The sequence below is a fragment of the Budorcas taxicolor genome, chromosome 5, assembly GCF_023091745.1.
Source record: "Budorcas taxicolor isolate Tak-1 chromosome 5, Takin1.1, whole genome shotgun sequence".
Lineage (NCBI taxonomy): Eukaryota > Metazoa > Chordata > Mammalia > Artiodactyla > Bovidae > Budorcas > Budorcas taxicolor.
In genome coordinates, this window is record NC_068914.1 from 1,934,979 (window position 1) to 1,955,886 (window position 20,908).

Here is a 20,908-nt window from a genome sequence, read left to right on the forward strand (position 1 = left end):
AACAGGGATCTAAGACAATGAAGAAAGAGAGGGGCTCTTTTCTTCCAGTCAACAAATACTAAATCCAATTTTAAATATTTCACATGAAAAAAAAAAATGTGGCCTGGGAATCAGAACTTTCAATATAACCTCAAAATATGCATCACTTATTAGTAATAACCTGGTATTTATAATACTTTTCCAAAACACACTGTCAAGTAGCTTTAAAAAGGCACATGCTACTTTAGGCAAAGTACTCAATGGGGTTTGCCTATTTCAAGGAAATTTCATAAACTATCTCAAGAAGTAGTCCATTTAAACTTAACAAGAACAACAGAAAAGCTAACACAGAAATATAACAAAACCAGGAATGTCTTTTTTTTCGTAAGGAAAACAGTTTTGAAAATACTTAAAAGGCATGTATTTGCAGGGTCATCCTATGTACTATTGCTTCCTCAGAGCGCAGCTAAGACATCTTAGAGAGGGAAGACCGGATAGAAAAAAGAGAGAACTGAACTAAAAGCAAAACCCCAAAGAGTCCACGGTCTTGTGCAACAGTGTGGCATGCGGCGTCTCGGGCAGGGAGCCCCGGACGAGGAGCAGGAGGGGAACTGTGCCAGCAGCCGTGCCGTCTGTGCAGAGCTGTCACTGAGCAAAGAGCACTGCTGACACAGAAGGCGGCGTGAAGGGACAGCGGCACGCGTGTTCAGGGAATGCTGCCTGGGGGCTCGATTTAGGCTGGCAGTGCGAGGGGACTAGTGGGAGCTGGAAGCTTCAGTTAGCACAGACTGTAAATGGCTTTAATACTAAACCACGGAGCCTGAACATTCTCTTTTGAGCAGTAAGGAGGCAGCAGAGGAAGTGCATGGTGAGGATATGATCCGCTCAGCATCTACAAGGTCTCCAGGGGCAGCCGGGAGCTAGTGAGCTAGCCACTGAGTTAGAACATAAACATAACAAACGTGGGTGGTGGAAGAGTGGACACAGAACTAGGGGCGTGGAAGGGAGGCGAGGAGGCTGAAGGAAAGAAGTGGCGCCTCCTTCAAATGAGCAATCGGGGTCAGCAGATCCTGTGTAACCGACGAACTCAGAAGAAACATACAAATTGTTCTGGTTTGTTTTTCTTTAAAAAAAAAAAAAAAGGCAGGCAAGCAAGCAAAAGAGGTTTCATTACCTTGTTTGCACAGTGTAAGGTATCTGCCTGAGCCGGAAGGTCAAAACTCACACCAGCCTCCCCACTCCCAGAAGGAGTGGGCACACTTTCCAGACTCTGCATCCTCCCAGGATCAGACGAAGGAACACCAGATTCTGGCAAAACAGACTTCACTCCAGAGGTATGGGGAGCTGCTGGAGGCAGCAAGGCTGCTGGGTTGATCGCTAAATTTGCCTAAAAAAAAAAAGGAAGCTGACTCTGTATTGTTTTCTTAAACACAACTGTCAGTTGTTACTGTGACACATGACAAAAGACTTGGTGTACATGATGTATAATATGAGAGGAGAAAGAGAAATGCAGGGAAATCTCCTGATCCACTCGTAAGAGTTGAGATGGAGGGCTATCACCTGTGCCCATCACAGGGCCCAAAGAAGAGATGTTACAGCCCCAGCACACAGGAAGCAACAACTGGAGGGTGGGGAAGAGATGAGAAGACACCCGGCAGCAGCTGACAAAAAGGAAAACCCAAAAAAGTGTATAGATGCCACAAGGCAGGCAATGAAGATTCCAGACATGTTATAATTACTTGTATTTTCCAGATCCGAGGGGATGGCTCTTTGGTTTTAAGTGGAGCGGGACCTGGTGAGTCCTGCGTGAGATTACATTCAGTTAAAAATCCACTGGGGAAAGGGAGAAGTGTCTCTTGGATCACATGTATCTCTGAAAGTAAATCTGTGATGGAACAAAGCTATCGGCTTCTGTAATTCTACAACGGAAATGGCATTTGGCTCTTTCTTGGACTCTCAGAACATTTCTCTAACATTACTTCATTTGTGCTTCCTTATCCATTGTGTTAGTGGAAGGCTGTAAGACCATACATACATGGAGTTAAGGGAGAGAAAGATCATGAATCCGATTCCTAAGAATTACAGTGTTCAGAGCACCAGCTGGAAACACTATCACGCTGGTTATCTCACACAGCCAACATCAGCGCACACAGGGATTCACCCACAGCTTAAAGCACTGGAAGCGAAAGCAGCCGAGACTTGAGTCACTGGGGACGCGCCCGAGTCCCGCAGCTTCATCCCCACAGCTCAGAGCGCGGAGGCCTCAGTGGCGCACCCCGGGACGGCTGTAAGCCAGGGCTGAGACACACGGTCCAGGCCTGCTCTGCTCTCGACGGAGCGCCTCAGAGAGGACTGCTGAGAGGCCGGACAGCAGCAAGCTCAGAAGAGCCACACAGAGAGGGAACCGAGAGACTGGGTGCAATCGATGTTCCGTTCGAACGAAGTCCTACTCCAAGGTAGCCCAAAGGGAGAAAGGAGGTTCTAGTGGGAAGGAAACGTTCATTCTATCTTCACTCTACCTTGGAATCGAGTCTCCAGGTGCTCCAAAAATAATAATGGTAAGCATCGACTCATGGAAACACCGTGCAGGGAGGAGAGGAGAGAGAAGCAGGGGCTGGGGAAGCAGTCCTAGTCGCTATTTCTTCTTAATTAAGAGAACTCTGAATGACCCTGGGGCGGCATGATGGAGTTACTCTGTGTTATAAGGCAAACAGGAGAGGGAAGTCCTTAAAGAGGTCAGTTCTAACCTGAGATGCTTCCGATTTCCATAGGTCTTTTTCTTTGATACCCTGAGTGGATTCAGGATGCTTCTGGTTCTTGACAGAGGAAAAGACAGAGTTGTCTTTTTTCACTACCTTCTTCTTTTCTGGGATCTTCAAAAACAAAGAACACCCAAAGTCTGTCGAGTATCCTGAGACATTTTAAGGAAAAGTCATAATGCAAAAAAAAAAAAAGGCTTCTGAGTCTTTAAAGTCATTTCTCAAATAAGGGCTGGACAAACAAATACAAAGGCAGCATTTCAGAAATAGCTTCCTAAAGACTGTGACTTTGCTGGCACCCTCTCTATGGTGAAGAGGAAACAAGAGTCCTCAGAAAAGCTACTGCGCAAGCGGGGGCGGGGGGAAACGGCGACACAGGTTAACACTCAGATTTGAAACTTTGCAGCTGAAAGGCATGAATATTCACTCATCGTATCAAATGCAGTGGTCTTTCAACGAACAACTTTAAAATCACACAAGATTTGTAATAGAGTAAGAAAACCTGGTGAGTTATCGCTTTAATGCTGGTTAACTAGGAAACATGAGATGGGGGCAACATGAACGCCCTCATCAGCACATTATTTGCTGTTCATTTACTTATGAGTATCTTCCTTAACTGTATAATTGGACAATTCATTTCCTTTCTCAGAAGTTTCCCCACATGCCATAGTATTGAGAACAAAAGGCTGGTACCGAAGGCTGCGACTTGGCAGAGCCAAAAAGATCATCGTCTTCGTCGTCTCCAAACAGGCTCCCCACACTGGGCTCGAACAACTAGGACAGACAAAACTCAAGTTCAACATCCAGAACAAAACCAGTTTACAGAGTCAGGTGAGCCGCAGAAGTGACGCTTAATACAATAACAAAGCTATGTTGTGGAGAACCACTTGGAACTGACCCTGGATTTTTTGGTGCCAGAAAAAAGGTCAACATCTGGGTCGTTGTCCTTTTGGAGCTTGTGACTAAAAAGGAGCTCTTCATCCTGAAAGACACCTGTGCTCTTGGGGCGGGTACCAGGATCAGGACTCTAGGAAAGAGGGAAGGTCATGTATAGACTCCCAGGGATTTATCCAAAGAAATAACACAGATATAAAGATTAGACAAAAGATGTCCCCTGCGGCTCTGTTTATAGTGTCCAGAGGTTGGACACAAGCTGAGCGTCCATCACGAAGGGAACGACACATCCCCAGAACAGAACACTCAGGAGATACCAGAAACAGTGGAGAGTATGCTTATAAAAACAGGTGAAACACACATAATCTGGGAAGATGATCTTCCAACCTTTGTGTGGTATCTGAATTGTTATTTACCATCAATCTTTAGTTCTATACTGAGGAACATTTTAGGAATGAAAATACAAAATTAAAACAAGTTCTTTCTATCTCATTCCCAAAGGGAAGAAGAGACAGCAGGTGATTTAGTATCAGAAGGTCACAGGTGGTCAAGCACATTCACCTAACTTCTGCTTACCAGCATCTGAGGCCAAATACCGGGCTCAGTGGACCCGCCAGCCTTCCACTTCGTCCATCCACATTCCACCTCATTACCTTCAGATTCCAACAAGTTCTCTCTGTTTGCTAGGGTATCTGACATTTCCAAATTTACTACTCACATTACTTGTTTTGATACTATAATGCCCCAGACCTCACATTCTGAAATTCTTCCTTCATTCTTTAGTATCACAAACAGATAGAAACAAACAAAAACACTCATTTCTGACAAAATGTGTCTCATTAAAATTAACTAATGATTACTGATTACACATAAAAGTTAGTGTAACAGCAACTAACACTAAAAGTTTCATATCTGGAATTTACATACAAAATCGTACAAAGTGAGAGAGGGGAAGAAAATACAGCACATTATTACATTTACTACGTGCAGCTCTCATTTATAAACAAGGCTATCCTACTAGTATAATGAAAAATTCACTAAACATTTGTTGTTGGGCTATATCCTCAGTTTGATTTACAAGAAGTCCTGGCAATCTATGGCCCATCGCCATAGATTTTCTTTTTTTTAACACCTCTGCTGAGATAAAATTCACCTACTTAAAGTGTGTAATTCAATGGTTTATAGTATATTCACAGAGTTGTGCAAATACCACCACAATCTAAGTTTAGAACATTCTCACCATCCGAAAAAGAACCTCCAAACCTACCAGCACTCACTCTCCATCTCTGTCCACTTCTTTCCCCACATGCAGGAACCACTCATGTAATGCTTTCCATCACAATGGATCTGCCCATTCAGGACATTTCAAATAAATGAATTCATATAATAATGTGGGTTTTTGCCCCTCCCCCCGCCCCGGCTTCTTCATTCAACACGTTTTCAAGGCTCATCTGTGTTGAAGCATGTGTTAATAATTTACTCTATTGCCAGAGAACATTCTCTCGGACAGCTGTAACACATTGTGTCTATCCGTTCATCAGCTGATGGACAGTTGAGCTGGTTCCATCTTTTGGCCATTATGAGTAATACCTGTTAGGAACGTCACATTCAAGGTTTTGCATGAACACATGTTTTCACTTCTCTTGGATCTACACCTTGGAGTGGAACTGCTAGGTCACATGGTAACTCTTGCTATTCAAGAATCTGAGGAAGCACCAAACTGATGTCTGAAGCGGCAGCACCATTTCACCTTCCCATCAGCAGTGAATGAGGGCACCCGCTTCTCCACATCCTCACCAGCATTTGGCCATCAAAGAAGTCAGCAACGGTGAGGCTGAGAATGTGAAGAAACCGGAGTCCTGCATGATCCAGCAACTCACGTCACGGAACTGACACTGAAATGAGACACTATCATCCTTCTGAAGGCTTGACCTTCAGAGCCTTGGCTCACCTTTCCTACTTCCTTTTTCAGAGCCTGGAAGCTGCTTTGATCTTCTGGTTTATCCTCCTCCTCATCAAATAAGCTAAGAACCGTTTTGGTTCTACTTTTAGGCCCTTTGTCCAATGGGGACGATGAAGAAAACAAATCAGAGTTCTTGGCTGTTTCCTGAGTAGGTGCATTCAAAGATCCTTCCTGAAAACGGAAATAGTAAGGTAAGGGAAAAAGCGAGTAACATCTGAAAACACAAACACTATGGTGGGGCCTACCCAGCTCCTCACTAATTCAGTTACTAGCATGTCTGCTTGTTTCCGGGCACGACACCTAATCGCACTTACTCCTAGGTGACAAAACACTCGGGCCAATTCTTGAGTCACTCTAGCGGAGAGCCTAGAACAGATAGTTCGCAATCAAGGATGATTTTTCCAAGCAAAGATTGTTTTTCCAAAAAGAGATGATTTTTTATACATACAGTTTAAAACCTGTATGTGTAACTCCATCCAACCAAGACACATTATCAGTTATAACCCTGAATCACACAGCTTGCTCATGCGCTACAAATGACTTCAAAGTCACAGATGGAGCACAAAAGCCAATCACTGCAAAAGGATCATGTGTCCCTAATAACGAACACACAACTCCAAGGGCGGAATCTAACTGGTGGAACTGGACCCTAATAACGAACACACAACTCCAAGGGCGGAATCTAACTGGTGGAACTGGACCCTAATAACGAACACACAACTCCAAGGGCGGAATCTAACTGGTGGAACTGGACCCTAATAACGAACACGTAACTCCAAGGGCGGAATCTAACTGGTGGAACTGGACCCTAATAACGAACACATAACTCCAAGGGCGGAATCTAACTGACGGAACTGGACGCTTAAATTGCAGAAAGCTTTTACTATATTGCGCAACTAGAAGAATCTCTAAAATAATCGTAAAATGCAGCATTTATTCGTTCAACAAGCACCACGTTTCAGGCAAGATACCACTGATTAGAATAACCACCGTTCCTGTATGAACTGCCAAGAAAAAAAAGGGACAGCTTCTAATTAAACATGCCATCAATTGTGAGGTGCATCCTAATTTCACAGTGGTTAAACTGAAGAAAACATGCTCCTTTAAATAAAGCAGGTGAGTTTGAACGTGGCTACTTGGTGCAAGGCACTGCACCAAGCACTCTCACAGATGCCACGGATGGCAGAACGAGTGTGGCCCCAACCCTTCAGGCGCTTAGCTTCAAGGAGGGGAGGCAGCACCGCGACAGCAGCTGGAATTCAGGGGAAAGTGGGCGGCAGCGCCGCAGGAAAGGCCACATGGAGATGAGGAGGAGAGAATGCCGCACGACTCAGGTACAGAGAGAACGCTCGCGTCACGGCAGCCCCAAGGAGCCGCAACAGGAAAAGCGTTCGCGACATTTCTTCACGTAGGTCCTAGAGGAGAGCTGACTGCACACAGCGGAGAAAAGCTACCAGTGAGAGGAAAGGGAGAGACTAACGAACTGCAGATTCCCAGATGCGGCCAGCAGTCTTATTCACAGGCCTCCCGTAAGAGAGGACAGACATCCCAGGAGAAGAAAGCGAATGCGGAAGAAACAATTCGCTTCACTCTGTAACTCACAGGCAATAGCATCAAAGACTGGTCAATGAAAATGAAAATTTTCTTAAAAGTTGTCACAGTAAATGTGATATCCTGGAGAAAAAGGGAGTGTATCAGGTTAAAAACTAAAGAAATCTGAATAAAGTGTGGATTTTAGTTAATATTTTTTTTAAAAAGCTGTCACTATAATTCAAGTACAAGTGGAAACTCAAAGAAAGCAAGGGGAAACGGACTACAGAGAACCGAATAAGAACGAATCGAAAAGAACAATGTGCAGAGAGAAAACCGAAACGAAGAAAGAGCCGAGACAGAGAAAGGCAAACGGCACTGACACAGTGACACAATCGGGACACGCCCGTCACGGTGTGCACACACGTGCCTAGGAAAGAGCACAGAGGTGCGCGCGGCGCCGAGACCTCCGGGGACGGGGAGATCAGGCATCTCCTTCTCCGGGCTTTCAGTGTTCTCAGAATTTGCAACAACTGAGTCATCATTTTCTGTGGCAGGAAAATGTAAGGGTAAGCGCGTACATGTATGGGTTTTACAAGAACATCTGAGAGACAAAAATAACAGATGATACAAGAAAAAGAGTCCACCTTTCCTGGCTCCTTGACCACAGGAGTTCTCACAAATTCTGAGGTCCCCTTGGCACTCTCAGCCTTCTTAGCTGCAGGTTTCACTCCAGACTGCGCCGCCTCTTCTTCTTCATCACTGAACAGCAAAGGCGGTACTTCAGGGACAGTCTCTCTTTTCTGTCAAAAGAGGAGTAAATGATATCCTCAAAACAAGCCAAAGGAAAGGGGCTTCCCTGGCCGTCCAGCGGTTAGGACCCTGGGCCTCCACGCAGGGGGCACAGCTCCGAACCCTGGCCAGGGAGCCAAGACCCTGCATGACTCTCGGTGAGGCTGAAAACAAAGAGCGCGTGCCTGACAAGCATGGCCACGCACAGAAGGCGACAAACGTGCGCTCCTCTTCAGGGTTCCTAGCTGAACGCTGGGGTCAGGAGAGATAGGACAGGAGAGTAAAGGGGCGCGGACAGGCAGGAGCAGGCCTACCACGGTCTCACACCGCAGGCAGTTTCTGCCGCCAGAGTCTAGCTGACGCCTGTGTCTGTTAACCCCTTGCGCGCGCCACCAAGTAGACTGTAACCTCTGCTACCAGACGATCATCAGTCTCTCCTCTCTGCCTCCCTCCCTCCCTCCCTACACATTTCAGCAATGTGTCATCACCCAGAGCCGACTTGCTAAAACAAAACACCTACCAGGTTACTCCGTTTCCCATCCCAAACGTGCATAGGTTTCTATTAATCAAACCCTCAACATCCCATCAACAGGCTCCTCTTCAGACCCGCATCTACCTGCACCTCCTCAACCCTCACTCTTCCGGACACCTACTGTAAACTTCCACGCCTGATCCCCAGTCTGGAGATGCAAATCCTCTTCATCGTTCCAGCAAGGCTCAGCTCAGGTGTCACCCATACAGGTTCCCCGTTCTCTTTGGTAAGCTACCAGTTGCTTCGTTGGTAAGAATATTTATATCTATACCTAGCCTTTACTGCTTTCCTGACTTACCCTGAGAGCTGTCATGCATCTTTATCCATTCGTTTGAAAGGATCACGCAGTTACGTTTCTCTAGCTATTCACAGTGTTTTATACCAAGTAAGGGCTCGGCACAAGCTCAGCACAAATACTACCATAATGCCACCATCCTCTCGTCCTTTAATACTCCTTTTGATATAATTAACATGAAGACTTGCTAATTTTTTAGCTCAAGTGATCATGGTAGTAATGCCATTTATACATAATTGCTGAAAGCTATTTAGACTAGCTAGGCACTAATTAATGGACTTTTCTTATCACATACTATTACCAACTTTTGAAAAAAACTTTAATGTTGATTTAAGAAAAAAAACACAAAATTTACCATCTTAATCATTTCTAAGTGGAGAGTTCAGTACTATTAAGTATATCCACATTATTGTAAAACCAACCTCCAGTATTTTTTCATCTGCCAAAACCAACTCTCTACCCATTAGACGAGTCCCCATTCCCCTCTCCACCACGCTCCAGGCCCTGGTAACCACCATTCTACTCTTTCCGTGGATCTGACCACCCTAAGTACCCCATGTAAGAACGATCATACAGCATTTGTCTTTTTGTGACTGATTTCACTCAGCACTGTGTCCTCAAGCTTCATCCATGTTGTAGCCTGTGTCAGAATTTCCTTCCTTTTTCACTTATTTACTATTAATAATGATAGTGAATAATTATAATCCAGGACCAAACTGTTAGTACTTGAAACTTGCTCTTATAAGGGATAACCTGTACATTAACTGGCCTGGCCTAGCGTTCGCAGAATTCCATGCCACTGGGACTAAGCCCAGCAGTTCCCCCGGCGGGGGCAACGGTGCTGTTCCCTGGTCTCCCCTGAGACTCAGACGCCTACAGCTCACACTGAAGGGCTGTGTGATGCTTTTCTCCAGGCTTTGCACGTGTACTTCACCTGTAAAATACCATTATCAGAAGATCTCTGCTGCTGCTGCTAAATCACTTCAGTCGTATCTGACTCTGTGCGAGCCCACAGACAGCAGCCCACCCAAGGCTCTGCCATCCCTGGGATTCTCCAGGCAAGAACACTGGAGTGGGCTGCCATTTCCTTCTCCAATGCATGAAAGTGAAAAGTGAAAGTGAAGTTGCTCAGTCATGACCCCATGGACTGCAGCCCACCAGGCTCCTCCGTCCATGGGATTTTCCAGGCAAAAGTACTGGAGTGGGGTGCCATCGCCTTCTCCGTCGGAAGATCTCTAAAGTCAGGCAAAGGAGTTTTTCCACAAGACTCAGGCTCCAAGGTTCGGTTTTAGGACCTCACTGAGGGAACCGTCAGTATTCACGTAGCGTCATCCCAAGGATGCTTCCTGGGCTAAGAGGTTAGGGATACCGTGGCTGCAGGAGCAGCAGATGCGGGAGGAGAGCCGAGCAGAGAGCTTCCGCTGCCACCGTCGTCCTCGAACAGCAGTGACGCTCTCTGGGCCTTCTTCTGGCTGTACAAACAGAGTCCAGTTGGAGGCAAATGTGATTTTACAAATACAGTATTCTTTCCAGGCCATACCTACAGGAACCCACCTACCACCAAGTCAATCGCTGACCTTACACAGGTGCGTTTCTATCCAAGTGACAAACTTAAGTAATTTGGACAAAACTTCACATTCTTTAGGGTATCCCGGGGAAAAAACAAATTACACTTAAACCCCTAACAAACTTAGGAAAAACAATATTTTAAGGTTAAAAAAGAAAAAAAAAAAGAGAGAGAGTGCTTCCCTGGCAGCCTAGCGGTTAAGACTCCACGCTTCCAATGCAGGGAGCGTGGGTTCCATCCCTGGCTGGGAAATGAAGATCCCATAAGCCATGCAGAGATAAGCAGAAGAAATCAGGTAAGAACCTATGAAGAAAAACACTTCACAGTGCCAAAGGGGAACACCGTGCAAGTGGAAACCACAGACCTTCTCGCTGGGACCATCACCAGGTGATGGAGGGTCAGCAGGTCACCCCCAGAAACTGACATCTTGCTCATCAAACACCTTCACCCGTCACCAGACACGGACGAAATGGTTTCTTACAAGGACTGTCTCACCTGTCCTTGGCAACAGCAAACAGGTCATCCTCGTCATCCTCCTCAAAGAGGCTGGTCTTTTTCACGGCCTTTACCTCCTGGTGGGTGGTCTCAGTGTCCCTAAGTTCTCCTTTAGACTTGTCAGATGTCGAGGTGGTCTGTGAGTCAGTAATATGCCACTGGTCCTTAAAAGATAAAATACGTGTTAAAAGTCCTCTGGCAACTCAGGTTAAGAAACCAGGAAAATAGAATAAAATCCCCGTTGGGTAAACCAAGCCGCATGTACACTAAGGGTGCCACTTCTGAGGCAAGTTCACGTACGAGGCTTTTCTCTGAACTCAAGTCTAGACAGCGAGGCCCACTGCGCTCACAGGCCTGCTGGCGTCTCCCTCCATCACTGCCTACCACACTCTCTCTCTCTGTGTTAGGATAAGAGATCTTCTCTACTTTAGAGATCAAAATTAATTACGAAGGGAAATGAGAAGGAACAAGAATGTTTAAAAAACACTCAAGAACTCTCAACTTTAGAGGAGAATGATATTTGAATTAAAAAATTTTAAAATTCCAAAGTAAGCTGGGGAAAAAAATGCATAAAAAGCTCATGCAGGGGATTTCCCTGAGATTTCCCTTGGCAGTGGCTAAGACTCCAGACTCCCAACACAGAGAGCCCAGGTCGATCCCTGGTCAGGGAGCTAGACCCCACGTGCCGCAACTGAGAATCTGCAAGCTGTAACTAAAGATCCCACACGCTCAACTAAGACCTGACTCAGCCAAACTAAAAGGGGGAAAAAAAAAAGCTCACACAATGTAAATAAGACACAACGAAATCTGCAAGTGATCCTTATCACAAAATTCTGAATCTGGCCTTCAGAAAGCATTTAAGGAAACCCCACCTGGCTATGCTCACCCCTTCAAATCAAGGATCTCCTGAGCACGTGCTGAAGTGGTCCTTTGGTCTCTGGAGTTTAGAGCTTTACAAATCCAAGTGGGTTTTGTAAAGCAGCAGCTGCTGTTATATAGAGTCTCAGGTTCTACCCCCAGACCTTTCGAATCAGAATCTGCCTTTGTTAATAGTCTATCCAGTGACTTCTTCACAAGTTACAGTTTGAGAAGTACTTCCCTAAAGAAGTCAGACTCAACACTGACCACAAGCCAGAACCCCCAAATGAGCTTCAGAAAACTCCACTGATGGGTCATCCCCCAGTTAATTCAGAACCCCAGGGGTGGAATCCGGGACCAGTCCTCTCTCAGGTTCCACATGACCTCAACGGCAGCCAACGTCAAGCTGCTTTTCTATAATGGAAGCCTGTTCATCTTTACTCTGCAGGTACTATTGCTCCCTACTTTAGCTGGCATTCTTATTTTCCCTGAACTGCAATACGATAGAAAATTCAAATGGTGGTTGGCCATTACTACGGGAGAACCACCCACTAACAATGCTAGAAAGAATAAAAAAAAAAAAAAGGAAAATCCATCAGCGTTCACAGGTTTGAGTAGAAAAAGCAAATTATGTTGTATCATTTTAAGTTTCTTTCAATAAAAAACTGAACATGTCTATGATTTATATATCTGTATCTTACCCTCAAAACTCAACAACAATGTTAAAACAGTAATTATTATGAAATAAGATTCTTAATGCTCACAGTTTTTATTATGATTATACTTAGTCTTTTTCTACACAGCTATATCTGAACAGCTGCTAAACTGTATTCTCCACTGGCTCCAACAATATGTAAAATCCAGATACCAAATGGCAATCCTGTGAAGACTCTTACAGAAAAGGAGCGAGCCGAAACCAGCATAAGCCACTCCTGCCTTGCCGAGCTACAGTCCTTGATCAATGAAACACAGCGATCATTTAACAAAGTGGAATAAGCCCTAATTCATTTGGATAAGTATGTATTATAAATCTGAGGACCATACTCACTTTATGCCCAAGCATTCTGAAAAGATTACCCTTACGTTAATGTACTGTAATAAACATCTTTCTTCAAGAATAGAATGACAGTTTTGTGAATATAGTCTTTAGTGGCCAGACTTCACTAGATCTACACTAGGGAGAAGATGTTTAGGACAGCCATAACTCTTAAATCCATCTAACCATCCCCTACTCCTCACCAGGAGATAAATTTCCACCCACCTCCTCATCACTGCTGAACAGTAAGGCAGATGCTTTCTTTTTGGGAGGCTCAGAGGGCTTTGCTTTCTTTTGGCTCTGAGTCAGTAGAGCCGATGTCTGCTTCTTAGCAGCTGGAGTATCAAAAAGATTATCCTAGAAATAAAGGGGGGAGGGCAAAAGAGTATGACAACTTTGAACACATGAAACAGAAAACTAGATATTCTCTTGCGTTAAATCATGAGAGAGTAAGTCTCCAGTCAAGTGAAAAAAATATATATAACATCTTTGGGGAGAAGAAATCCTGCAGTGCTAGTAAATGGCACTTCTCTCTTCTGTATAACCCTTCAGCAACAGCTCACCGTCTTCCCTAACTGTATTCAGTCATAGACGTGGGACAGGATTCAAAGGCAGAACACTCGGGTGGGAGCACAAGGGGGACAAGAAGAAGACAAGCCACAGAAACGGGGGAGCTTGGCTCCGTCTGGCCCTCCTGGGGGGCCTTCTACGCCCACCAGGAGGGCCCAAAGCCTACAGACGGTGTGAGAACAGTACAGCCCCTGCCGCAGCCAGCAACCTGCGCCTTTCTGTGAATCACAGACCGTAGCAAAGAATAAAAAGAAGGAAACGGGAAGCTTTCTCTACTCTCTCACATTTATGAAAGACACATTCCTGGGGAAGAGAGAACAAAACCATCAAAGGGCCTGAGCCCAGGTCAGACAGGAGAACACTCTTAACAATATACTACAACAGGTGAATGGTCCTAAGTGTAAAGATCAGATAGAGGGAACCTTTACAGAACTCGTGGAAAGGCAGGAAAGGCCATGAGTACGAACTGGCACTCACTGGGGACACCCGAGACAGAGCTGACATCTGCCGTGCACGAGCTATGTGCCAGGCACGGTGCCAAGGGCTGTGCGCCAGCTGTTGCAACCGTCACAGTGAGGTATGAACTATCAAGCCACGGAAGATTCAGGAAGGCCGCTACCAACACTTGCCCAAAGCCGCTGACCTGCATGTGGTGGACCCAGGATACGAACATGGGGGTCGGGGGCCAGAGCCCGTGAGCTCAGCCACCCCATGATTCTGCGTAAGAGCGAAGGTTTGGTTTTTCTTCCCTCTCATTCCTGTCCCCCACTTTTCTCTCCCATCCAGAGTGGGGAAGAAAAGCAAAGCAGGGACATGGCTGTCTTCTCCCCTCTATTCCTACTTCATCTGAAACACTCTTGTAGATCACTGGGTTTCATCCCCTAAAAAGTATTCCTTAAGGGCAGATTATACAAGTGAAATCTACAAAGTCTTGCACAGAGCGGGGTCAAGAAATCCAAGGGCCTGCCCACCGTGCAGCCGGGAACTTGAAAGGTCAGGGCGAGGTCAGGATGAACGGTCAGGGAAAGGTCAGGCGTGTTGAGGCATGCCTGGGCATGTCGGGACATGCCCCAGCAGAGGGAGCTGCAGACACACCCCGGAGACGGGCCGGCAACCAAGCCGACCAATCAGGAGCCGACACGAAGCCCTCGCCGTCCAATCAGGAGCTGACACGGAGCCCTTGGACACCAATCACCGCTGAGCCCGCGTTTTCTTCCTTATATGGGAGCCCCGGGCCGGGCTATAAAACCCCTTCCCCACCCCTCACACCTCGCAGACTCCGCAGACTCCTTTTCCTCCGCGGACTCCTTTTCCCCCACAGACTCCCTTTACCCCGCTGGCTCCCTTGCTTACCCGCCCCCGGGAGTTATGCCCCAGAGCGACCGCCCAATAAAAGGCCCTGTTCAACGGTCCATAGGGGTGGTTCCTTCTTCCCGCGGCGTTTCTTACAGAACTTAAGAAGGGAATGACTGAAATAAACACCGAGGCTATTTGCTCCATATGCCTCAGGTGGCTTGGCTGCTTTCCCGTCGCCCTGTTCTACGGTAAGAGCCTCCGGCTGCAAAGCTGCGTGGGCAATGGCCTTCTACTAACTGAAAACTCGGTTAGCCTGTGTGGCAGTGACAGTGTTTACCTGTCCATCTTCATCATCGAAAAGCAAGACTGAGCTGGGGGGTCTGCCAGGCAGCAGAGTTGCATCTTTTGGCTTACTCACACTTTGAGAAGAAAACAAATCCTGTTGGGTCAAGATTAAAGTTCCTGGTTAATAAAATGTATCAGTTTTAAAGTATCAGATATAAAATACTGAAGTTTATGGCACAACAGATGCCATCCATCCAGGTCTCTCTTGTCAGAGAGGAAAGCGGGCTGTCACAGTCCTTGAGGAACACACATCAGACTCTGTCCTCGCCATGTGCAGGAGAGAAGGGAGAGACCCACACCTGACTCCAGGTGGCCTCACAGGAGCCCAGAGGCGCCAAACTCCCACCTGGGTGACAGAGGACAGGGAGAACTTTGCCTGCCGGGAGCCGCCCCGGGAGATCCCCCCGTGACAAGGTCGTGTGAAGGAGAACTGTTAGGCAAGGCTTCAGGACTCAACGGGCTCCCTAGGCTTTCTCGAGCATCCACCCCAAAACCAGAATCTGTCTGTTTTACTATTTCATGACTTTCACCAACTCTGACATTAACAGGGGGCTATCCCTGACCACCTTTCTCTGGAGAAAATTAACTTAGGGCTATAGCTAATAAGTCTCCTGGCCATGAGAGAAATATTTCCGATCAAAACCCCTCTGTTAGCATTATAGCTTGCTTGGCAAGTATATCCAGACTCTTGCAGCTACACATATGATTGTTTACATCCTCCCAACTGTGAGAAGCATGGAAAGCCTAAAACATAGAGCCTTTCAAAGAGTTAAAAGTTATTAGGGTAGTGCTAGTGCTGATGTAGGATTTCATTATTGGGCCAATGCTTGTTGCTAAGTTCCCATATCTCTTATCCACTGTGCACCTGGGAGTGCATTAGTTAACATAGTTGGAAAGTAAGAAAAACAAGTGTAGCCTTGAAATTAACCACATCAGACTTTTGAGCTAATTGGTTCTTTCTTGTAACTCACTGCACCTTGGCTCCCTGAGAAATGTAACTTGTTTAATACTTTCTGAGGCTGACATAGATTAGAAATATAAAGAAAAAACACTTTGAGGGAAAATAAGTTTTCTGGTTGAGAAGCCTTTATCAAAAGAGGGTCATAAAATGTTCACAGGCCTCCAAGGCCAGAAGATACTGTACACAACATTGTCTATGGGAAAGGTTTGCAGAAAAATCCTGGTTTCGATAAAGACAAAACAGATGTAATATTTGGGCTGACTCTGTATGACTTTGCATCTTTCATTTCCCTCTAAAACGACGTATAAAAGTACCTTTAAAAATAAAGCTATTGGGCCTCGCTCACCGAAGTAGCTTGGTCTCCCCGCATCAATCATTTTCTCCCTCTCCTTCCCTTTTTTTTTCAGGCTGATCCCTTGGAGCATAGAGGCTCCCTGCGTTCACTTATCTGCCCGGGTTTCTAAGACCTGAACGGGAAGACGTTCTGCATCTTCATTACCTCAGAAGACCGAGGGCACCTGCGGCCTCAGTGAACAGGGCAAACTTCTTGTCTCGGAGTTTTATTGGTCCTCTATGTAAACCAAGGAATACCAGCCTCTTTCTCTCCTCTATTTTCTTATCTTCAACATTCTTTCCTTATCTCTCTCTAAATCAATCGCTGACGCAGTTTTTCCTTCAGGTTCCCCTGGATCCTGCGGGGGCTGGACCCCGGCATTTGCCAATCAATTTCCTACCATGCTGAGAAAATAACTTCCTTTTTCTGTCCAGAGAATCAGAGAGATAAACACATGTAACAATGGAAATAGAAGCTAGATTCCCAAATTACGGGACCTGTGACACTGTTTAATGTAGTTATACCCCTTTTTCCTCTAATAAGAGTGGGATATCAGTCAGTTCAGTTCAGTCAGTCAGTCCAACTCTTTGCGATCCCACGGACTGCAGCATGCCAGGCTTCCCTGTCCATCACCAATTCCTGGAGCTTACTCAAACTCAGGTCCACTGAGTCGGTGATGCCATCCAACCATCTCATCCTCTGTCGTCCCCATCTCCTCCTGCCTTCAATCTTTCCCAGCATCAGGGTCTTTTCAAATGAGACAGTTCTTCACATCAGGTGGCCAAAGTATTGGAGTTTCAGCTTCAGCATCAGTCCTTCCAATGAATATTCAGGACTGGTTTCCTTTAGGATTGACTTGTTGCATCTCCTTGCAGTCCAAAGGACTCTCAGGAGTCTTCTCCAACACCACAGTTCAAAAGCATCAATTCTTTGGTGCTCAGCTTGCTTTATAGTCCAACCCTCACATTTATACATGACTACTGGAAAAACCAAAGGTTTGACTAGATGGACCTTTGTTGGCAAAGTAATGTCTCTGCCAGACCACCTGACATGCCTCCTGAGAGTAGGATGTGATTTAAATAAATATATATTCAGTTTTAACTTTAAAATCTTTTGGACTCTCGACATGACAGCTAGGAAATGTTGCGAACTAGGCAAAGGTCTGGTAGATTATGAAGAAACTTCCAAATGCTGTAAAACATCAGCCTACAATGCAAAGTAAGCCCTGCAAACTGAGCTACATGAATCATAAACATGAAATAGAACGACTATTCCCTCAGGAAGAAAATCTTCAATACGTGAGTCAGACAAATAGGACAAAAACACAGTTTCAAAGACTTCTCTCGAAAATTTTTTTAATCATGGAATCAATGTTTACTCAGTATAGTGTTAATGAGTTCTTTAAGTGAAAAGAGCTACACTCAGCCCAGTGGTTTTCACCTGGGCCCCAAAGAGCCCCAGAGGTCTGTTTAGGTAGAAGAGCCACACAGGAGGAGTGCCATGCTTCCTGCGCCTCTCCTGCATGTTACACACTGGCAACAGTCCACTTAAAGAAAGGGCTGTGTTGCTTTAAAAAAGAGAACATGAGTCTAACCCAGAGTTCACAATTTCCTGAAATTACATGTAAATTTCTGCCATGTCCACGTCTTTCTCTGTGAAGGAAGTCTATTACTTCCAGTGACACGCAGAGTGTGTGTATCACTGCATACGATACCCACTGTTCATACGATACCCAATTCCTCCTCAAAGCAGCAGCTGTGTGTGTATTTCTGTCCTGGGAGAAACAGCTCATTACACTGCGCATCAACTCACAGCCTAGAATTGGCGCATCCTGAGTTGTCCTCCTAAGAGACGCTCGAGATTTAAACGCGACAGTGAAAGGACTGTACACACATTGCTTTCCAAATACCATGTGTTCTCAAAACACTGTTTTCAAAGAAAGAACTAAAGTACTGACCGAGTAAGTCTTACACCTCTGAGACATCCTGAATCAGAAATAGTTCCCAATGTCATATCCTTGAAATAACTTCCAGACCTGAGAAAAAGAATTCCTTACCTCAGAGTCCTCCTCATCTGAAAATAAACCTTTGTGAGTCTTTGTTTCCGATGAGAGCTTGAGATTTTTGCTGGAAGGTAGCATAACCTGTGTTGAAAAAAAATTAAAGAATTAACAAACCAGAAACCTGGAAATAAGGGTTCATTCACTCGTTTGTTCAGAAGCTGTCCTGAATCTCTGCTAGATAAGGCAGGCCATGCCCCAGAGGAAAGAAAACAGCATCGACGCTGGCCACGTACCAAGTGCATATAAAGAACTGACGCAAAGAGAGAAGCACCACGAGAAAGGGTTTAAACCTGGTGTGTGTTAGGAAAGAAGGAAGCAGCAGTCCTTGTAAACTGAATTTCTCAGGACAGACGGGACCTGGACAGGGGCCACGGTTTGGGGCTCCTCGGGGGCGTCGGTGTGGAACGGACTGCCCACAGCATGCAGAGCGTGAATGGGGCGTGCACGGCTGCAGCCAGTGCAAGAGCCTGCCGAGTTCTGAACGCTGGCACCCAGGCGGACGGTAGCGGGAAGGCCAGGGTCTCATATGCACACACGACAAGAGATGATGAGCTTCAGAAAGAGGACCGACCAAGCCGTGCAGGACAGCAAGGGAAGCGACAGGAGCAAGCAGAGCGTAAAGCCTGAGGGGGACGCAGCCCGCTCGCCAAAGACAGGCCAACCTGAGCATCAGCAAAATAACAACGTTAAGGGATGATAAGATAACGAGTGGGGCATCCGTGATTCTATAATGAGACGAAAAAGGCAAGGAAGAAGGGGGAGAGCGAGCTCTTCTGTTCAGAAGAATCCCAGCTAATAAACACAGGAGAAAGGACAGGAGTAAAACAGTATTCTTTTGCACATGATAAAGCATCAATTAGCACATCCATTAGAACCACTCAGGAAGACAAAATCCAGACACTGCTTAATCTAGGCGGCAGTAGTTACTCCGGTGCACGCTGTATTCTTTCAACACTCTACACATCTGCAGGTCACTATACACTTGAAAGGAAGCAATACTTCCTTCGGGCTCCAAATGAATTAACAAAACGCCCCATATACACACTCCTCAGTATAGTCTTCCCTCCTGCTCACCTTTGTTTCTGCTCTCGCTTTATCTTCGTCTGTCTGATTCACAGTAGCTTCTGGCAAAGCCACTGTTTTTTCTTTGAACAGATCTCCTTCTTCATCGTCAAAGATGCTGGCAGTGGGTTTGACTTTGTCTTTAGAAAGAGACCACAGCATAAAGTTACAAAGGTCAAAAACCCCACCACAGAATTCGAAGATGAAAATTTCTTCTCTCTCAAAGAATAAACAGAACAAGCATGTTATTGCTCAATTCGTTACAAAAGAAATATTAAGTGGACTAGCTGGAATTTTTCAAAGAGCGTAAGAGCTGCTCCAATGAAACACACAGGACAGACAGTTTAACTATCTGGCTTACATCCTTCTCCAAGCAGCGGCACAGGCTTTGAGGAGTCTGGACTGGCATAAAAGGCAAAAAGAGACCTACAGAAAGATCATTTACAAGGCAATCGCTCTAGGAATCTGAGAAGTGAGGGCTGCCTTCTGCTACCCAGGTTCAATCCTTGGACAGAAAACTAAGATCCCACAAGCTGCACAGCCAAGGAAAAAAAAGCCAGGGACTTCCCTGGAGATCTAGGGGTAAAGAATTCTCCTACCAGTGCAGGGGACAGAGGTTCTGCCTCTGGTCTGGGAAGATCCCACATGCTTCAGGACAGCTAAGCCTGTGCGGCACAGCTACTGAGCCTGTGCTCCCAACAGGAGAAGCCACCCAATGAGAAGCCCCCACACCGCTCTCCACAGCTAGAGAAAGCCCACGAGCAGCAGGGAAGGCCCAGCACAGCCAGACATAAGCAATCTTTTAAAAGTACCGAACTATACAGAATCAAATACTGACACATCCCCCATAATTCCACCTGCCCACCCAAACGGGAAGGCCAGCAGGAACAGTTTGATGCACATACCTCTAATTTCCACAAAAGATAAAGCAACATGTTAACTCTAGCAATCCACAAACATGGCTCTAAACAACATCATTTTAAAAAAATCTTATGATTTGCAATTTTCCTTCCATGTACCTAGGGTGTCATATCTTCCCATGTCAACACAGATAAACTTCAATTTTTTTCACAGCTTCACAAAATTCCACTGAATGGAAGGAACATAGCTTACCCTACTGGTGACTATTTGGGTGGTTTTCAACCGTTCACAACCACAAGCACTGCATCACTGAATGAGGTGTGAGGTGTGTGTCCCTGAAATGAGGGCACTGGTTCCTGAAAGTCCCAGGAGAGCAACAGGTCCAGCCAAGTGGCGCCCACTTACCTGTGATTCCAAATCAGTTAAGGGGCAAGTGAGGCCCCTTCCAAGCCACGAGAAGCAGTGCGGCCTTTACTCACTGTCATCCCAGTGAGCCTTGATGTGAGCACATCATGCGTCCAGTCTGCACCCTTCCTAAAGCAGGCCATTATTTCCCTTGCGTTTCTGCTGCTATCCTTACTTCCACACTTATTGCTGGAAAATAAGCTGAAGTCGAAAAGCCTGCTTCTCGATGCTTCCTGGCCCACAGTCCTTAGGAGAAAGAGCTCTCTGCTCAGGTTGCTGGAAGCTGTGTACACCTCAGTGGTCCGCCTTTCT

General features: G+C 45.9%; 1 protein-coding gene across 7 annotated transcripts in view; it reads right to left on the minus strand.

Moving 5' to 3' along the window:
• WASHC2A (WASH complex subunit 2A) overlaps nt 1–20,908 on the minus strand; it is a 46,413-nt gene that overhangs the window by 3,920 nt on the left and 21,585 nt on the right. For 3 of the 7 annotated variants that reach the window (XM_052640796.1, XM_052640795.1, XM_052640794.1), the window contains 13 exons: nt 19,343–19,470; nt 18,263–18,349; nt 14,904–15,005; nt 12,926–13,057; nt 10,807–10,970; nt 10,114–10,216; nt 7,773–7,928; nt 5,584–5,766; nt 3,637–3,765; nt 3,432–3,512; nt 2,727–2,852; nt 1,719–1,781; nt 1,154–1,366 (listed from right to left, as the gene is read on the minus strand). In XM_052640796.1, the coding sequence (XP_052496756.1) occupies nt 1,154–1,366; nt 1,719–1,781; nt 2,727–2,852; nt 3,432–3,512; nt 3,637–3,765; nt 5,584–5,766; nt 7,773–7,928; nt 10,114–10,216; nt 10,807–10,970; nt 12,926–13,057; nt 14,904–15,005; nt 18,263–18,349; nt 19,343–19,470 (1,667 nt within the window). The remainder of the gene's footprint in view (nt 1–1,153; nt 1,367–1,718; nt 1,782–2,726; nt 2,853–3,431; nt 3,513–3,636; nt 3,766–5,583; nt 5,767–7,772; nt 7,929–10,113; nt 10,217–10,806; nt 10,971–12,925; nt 13,058–14,903; nt 15,006–18,262; nt 18,350–19,342; nt 19,471–20,908) is intronic. The other 4 variants (XM_052640798.1, XM_052640797.1, XM_052640800.1 and 1 more) reach the window with 2 other exon arrangements.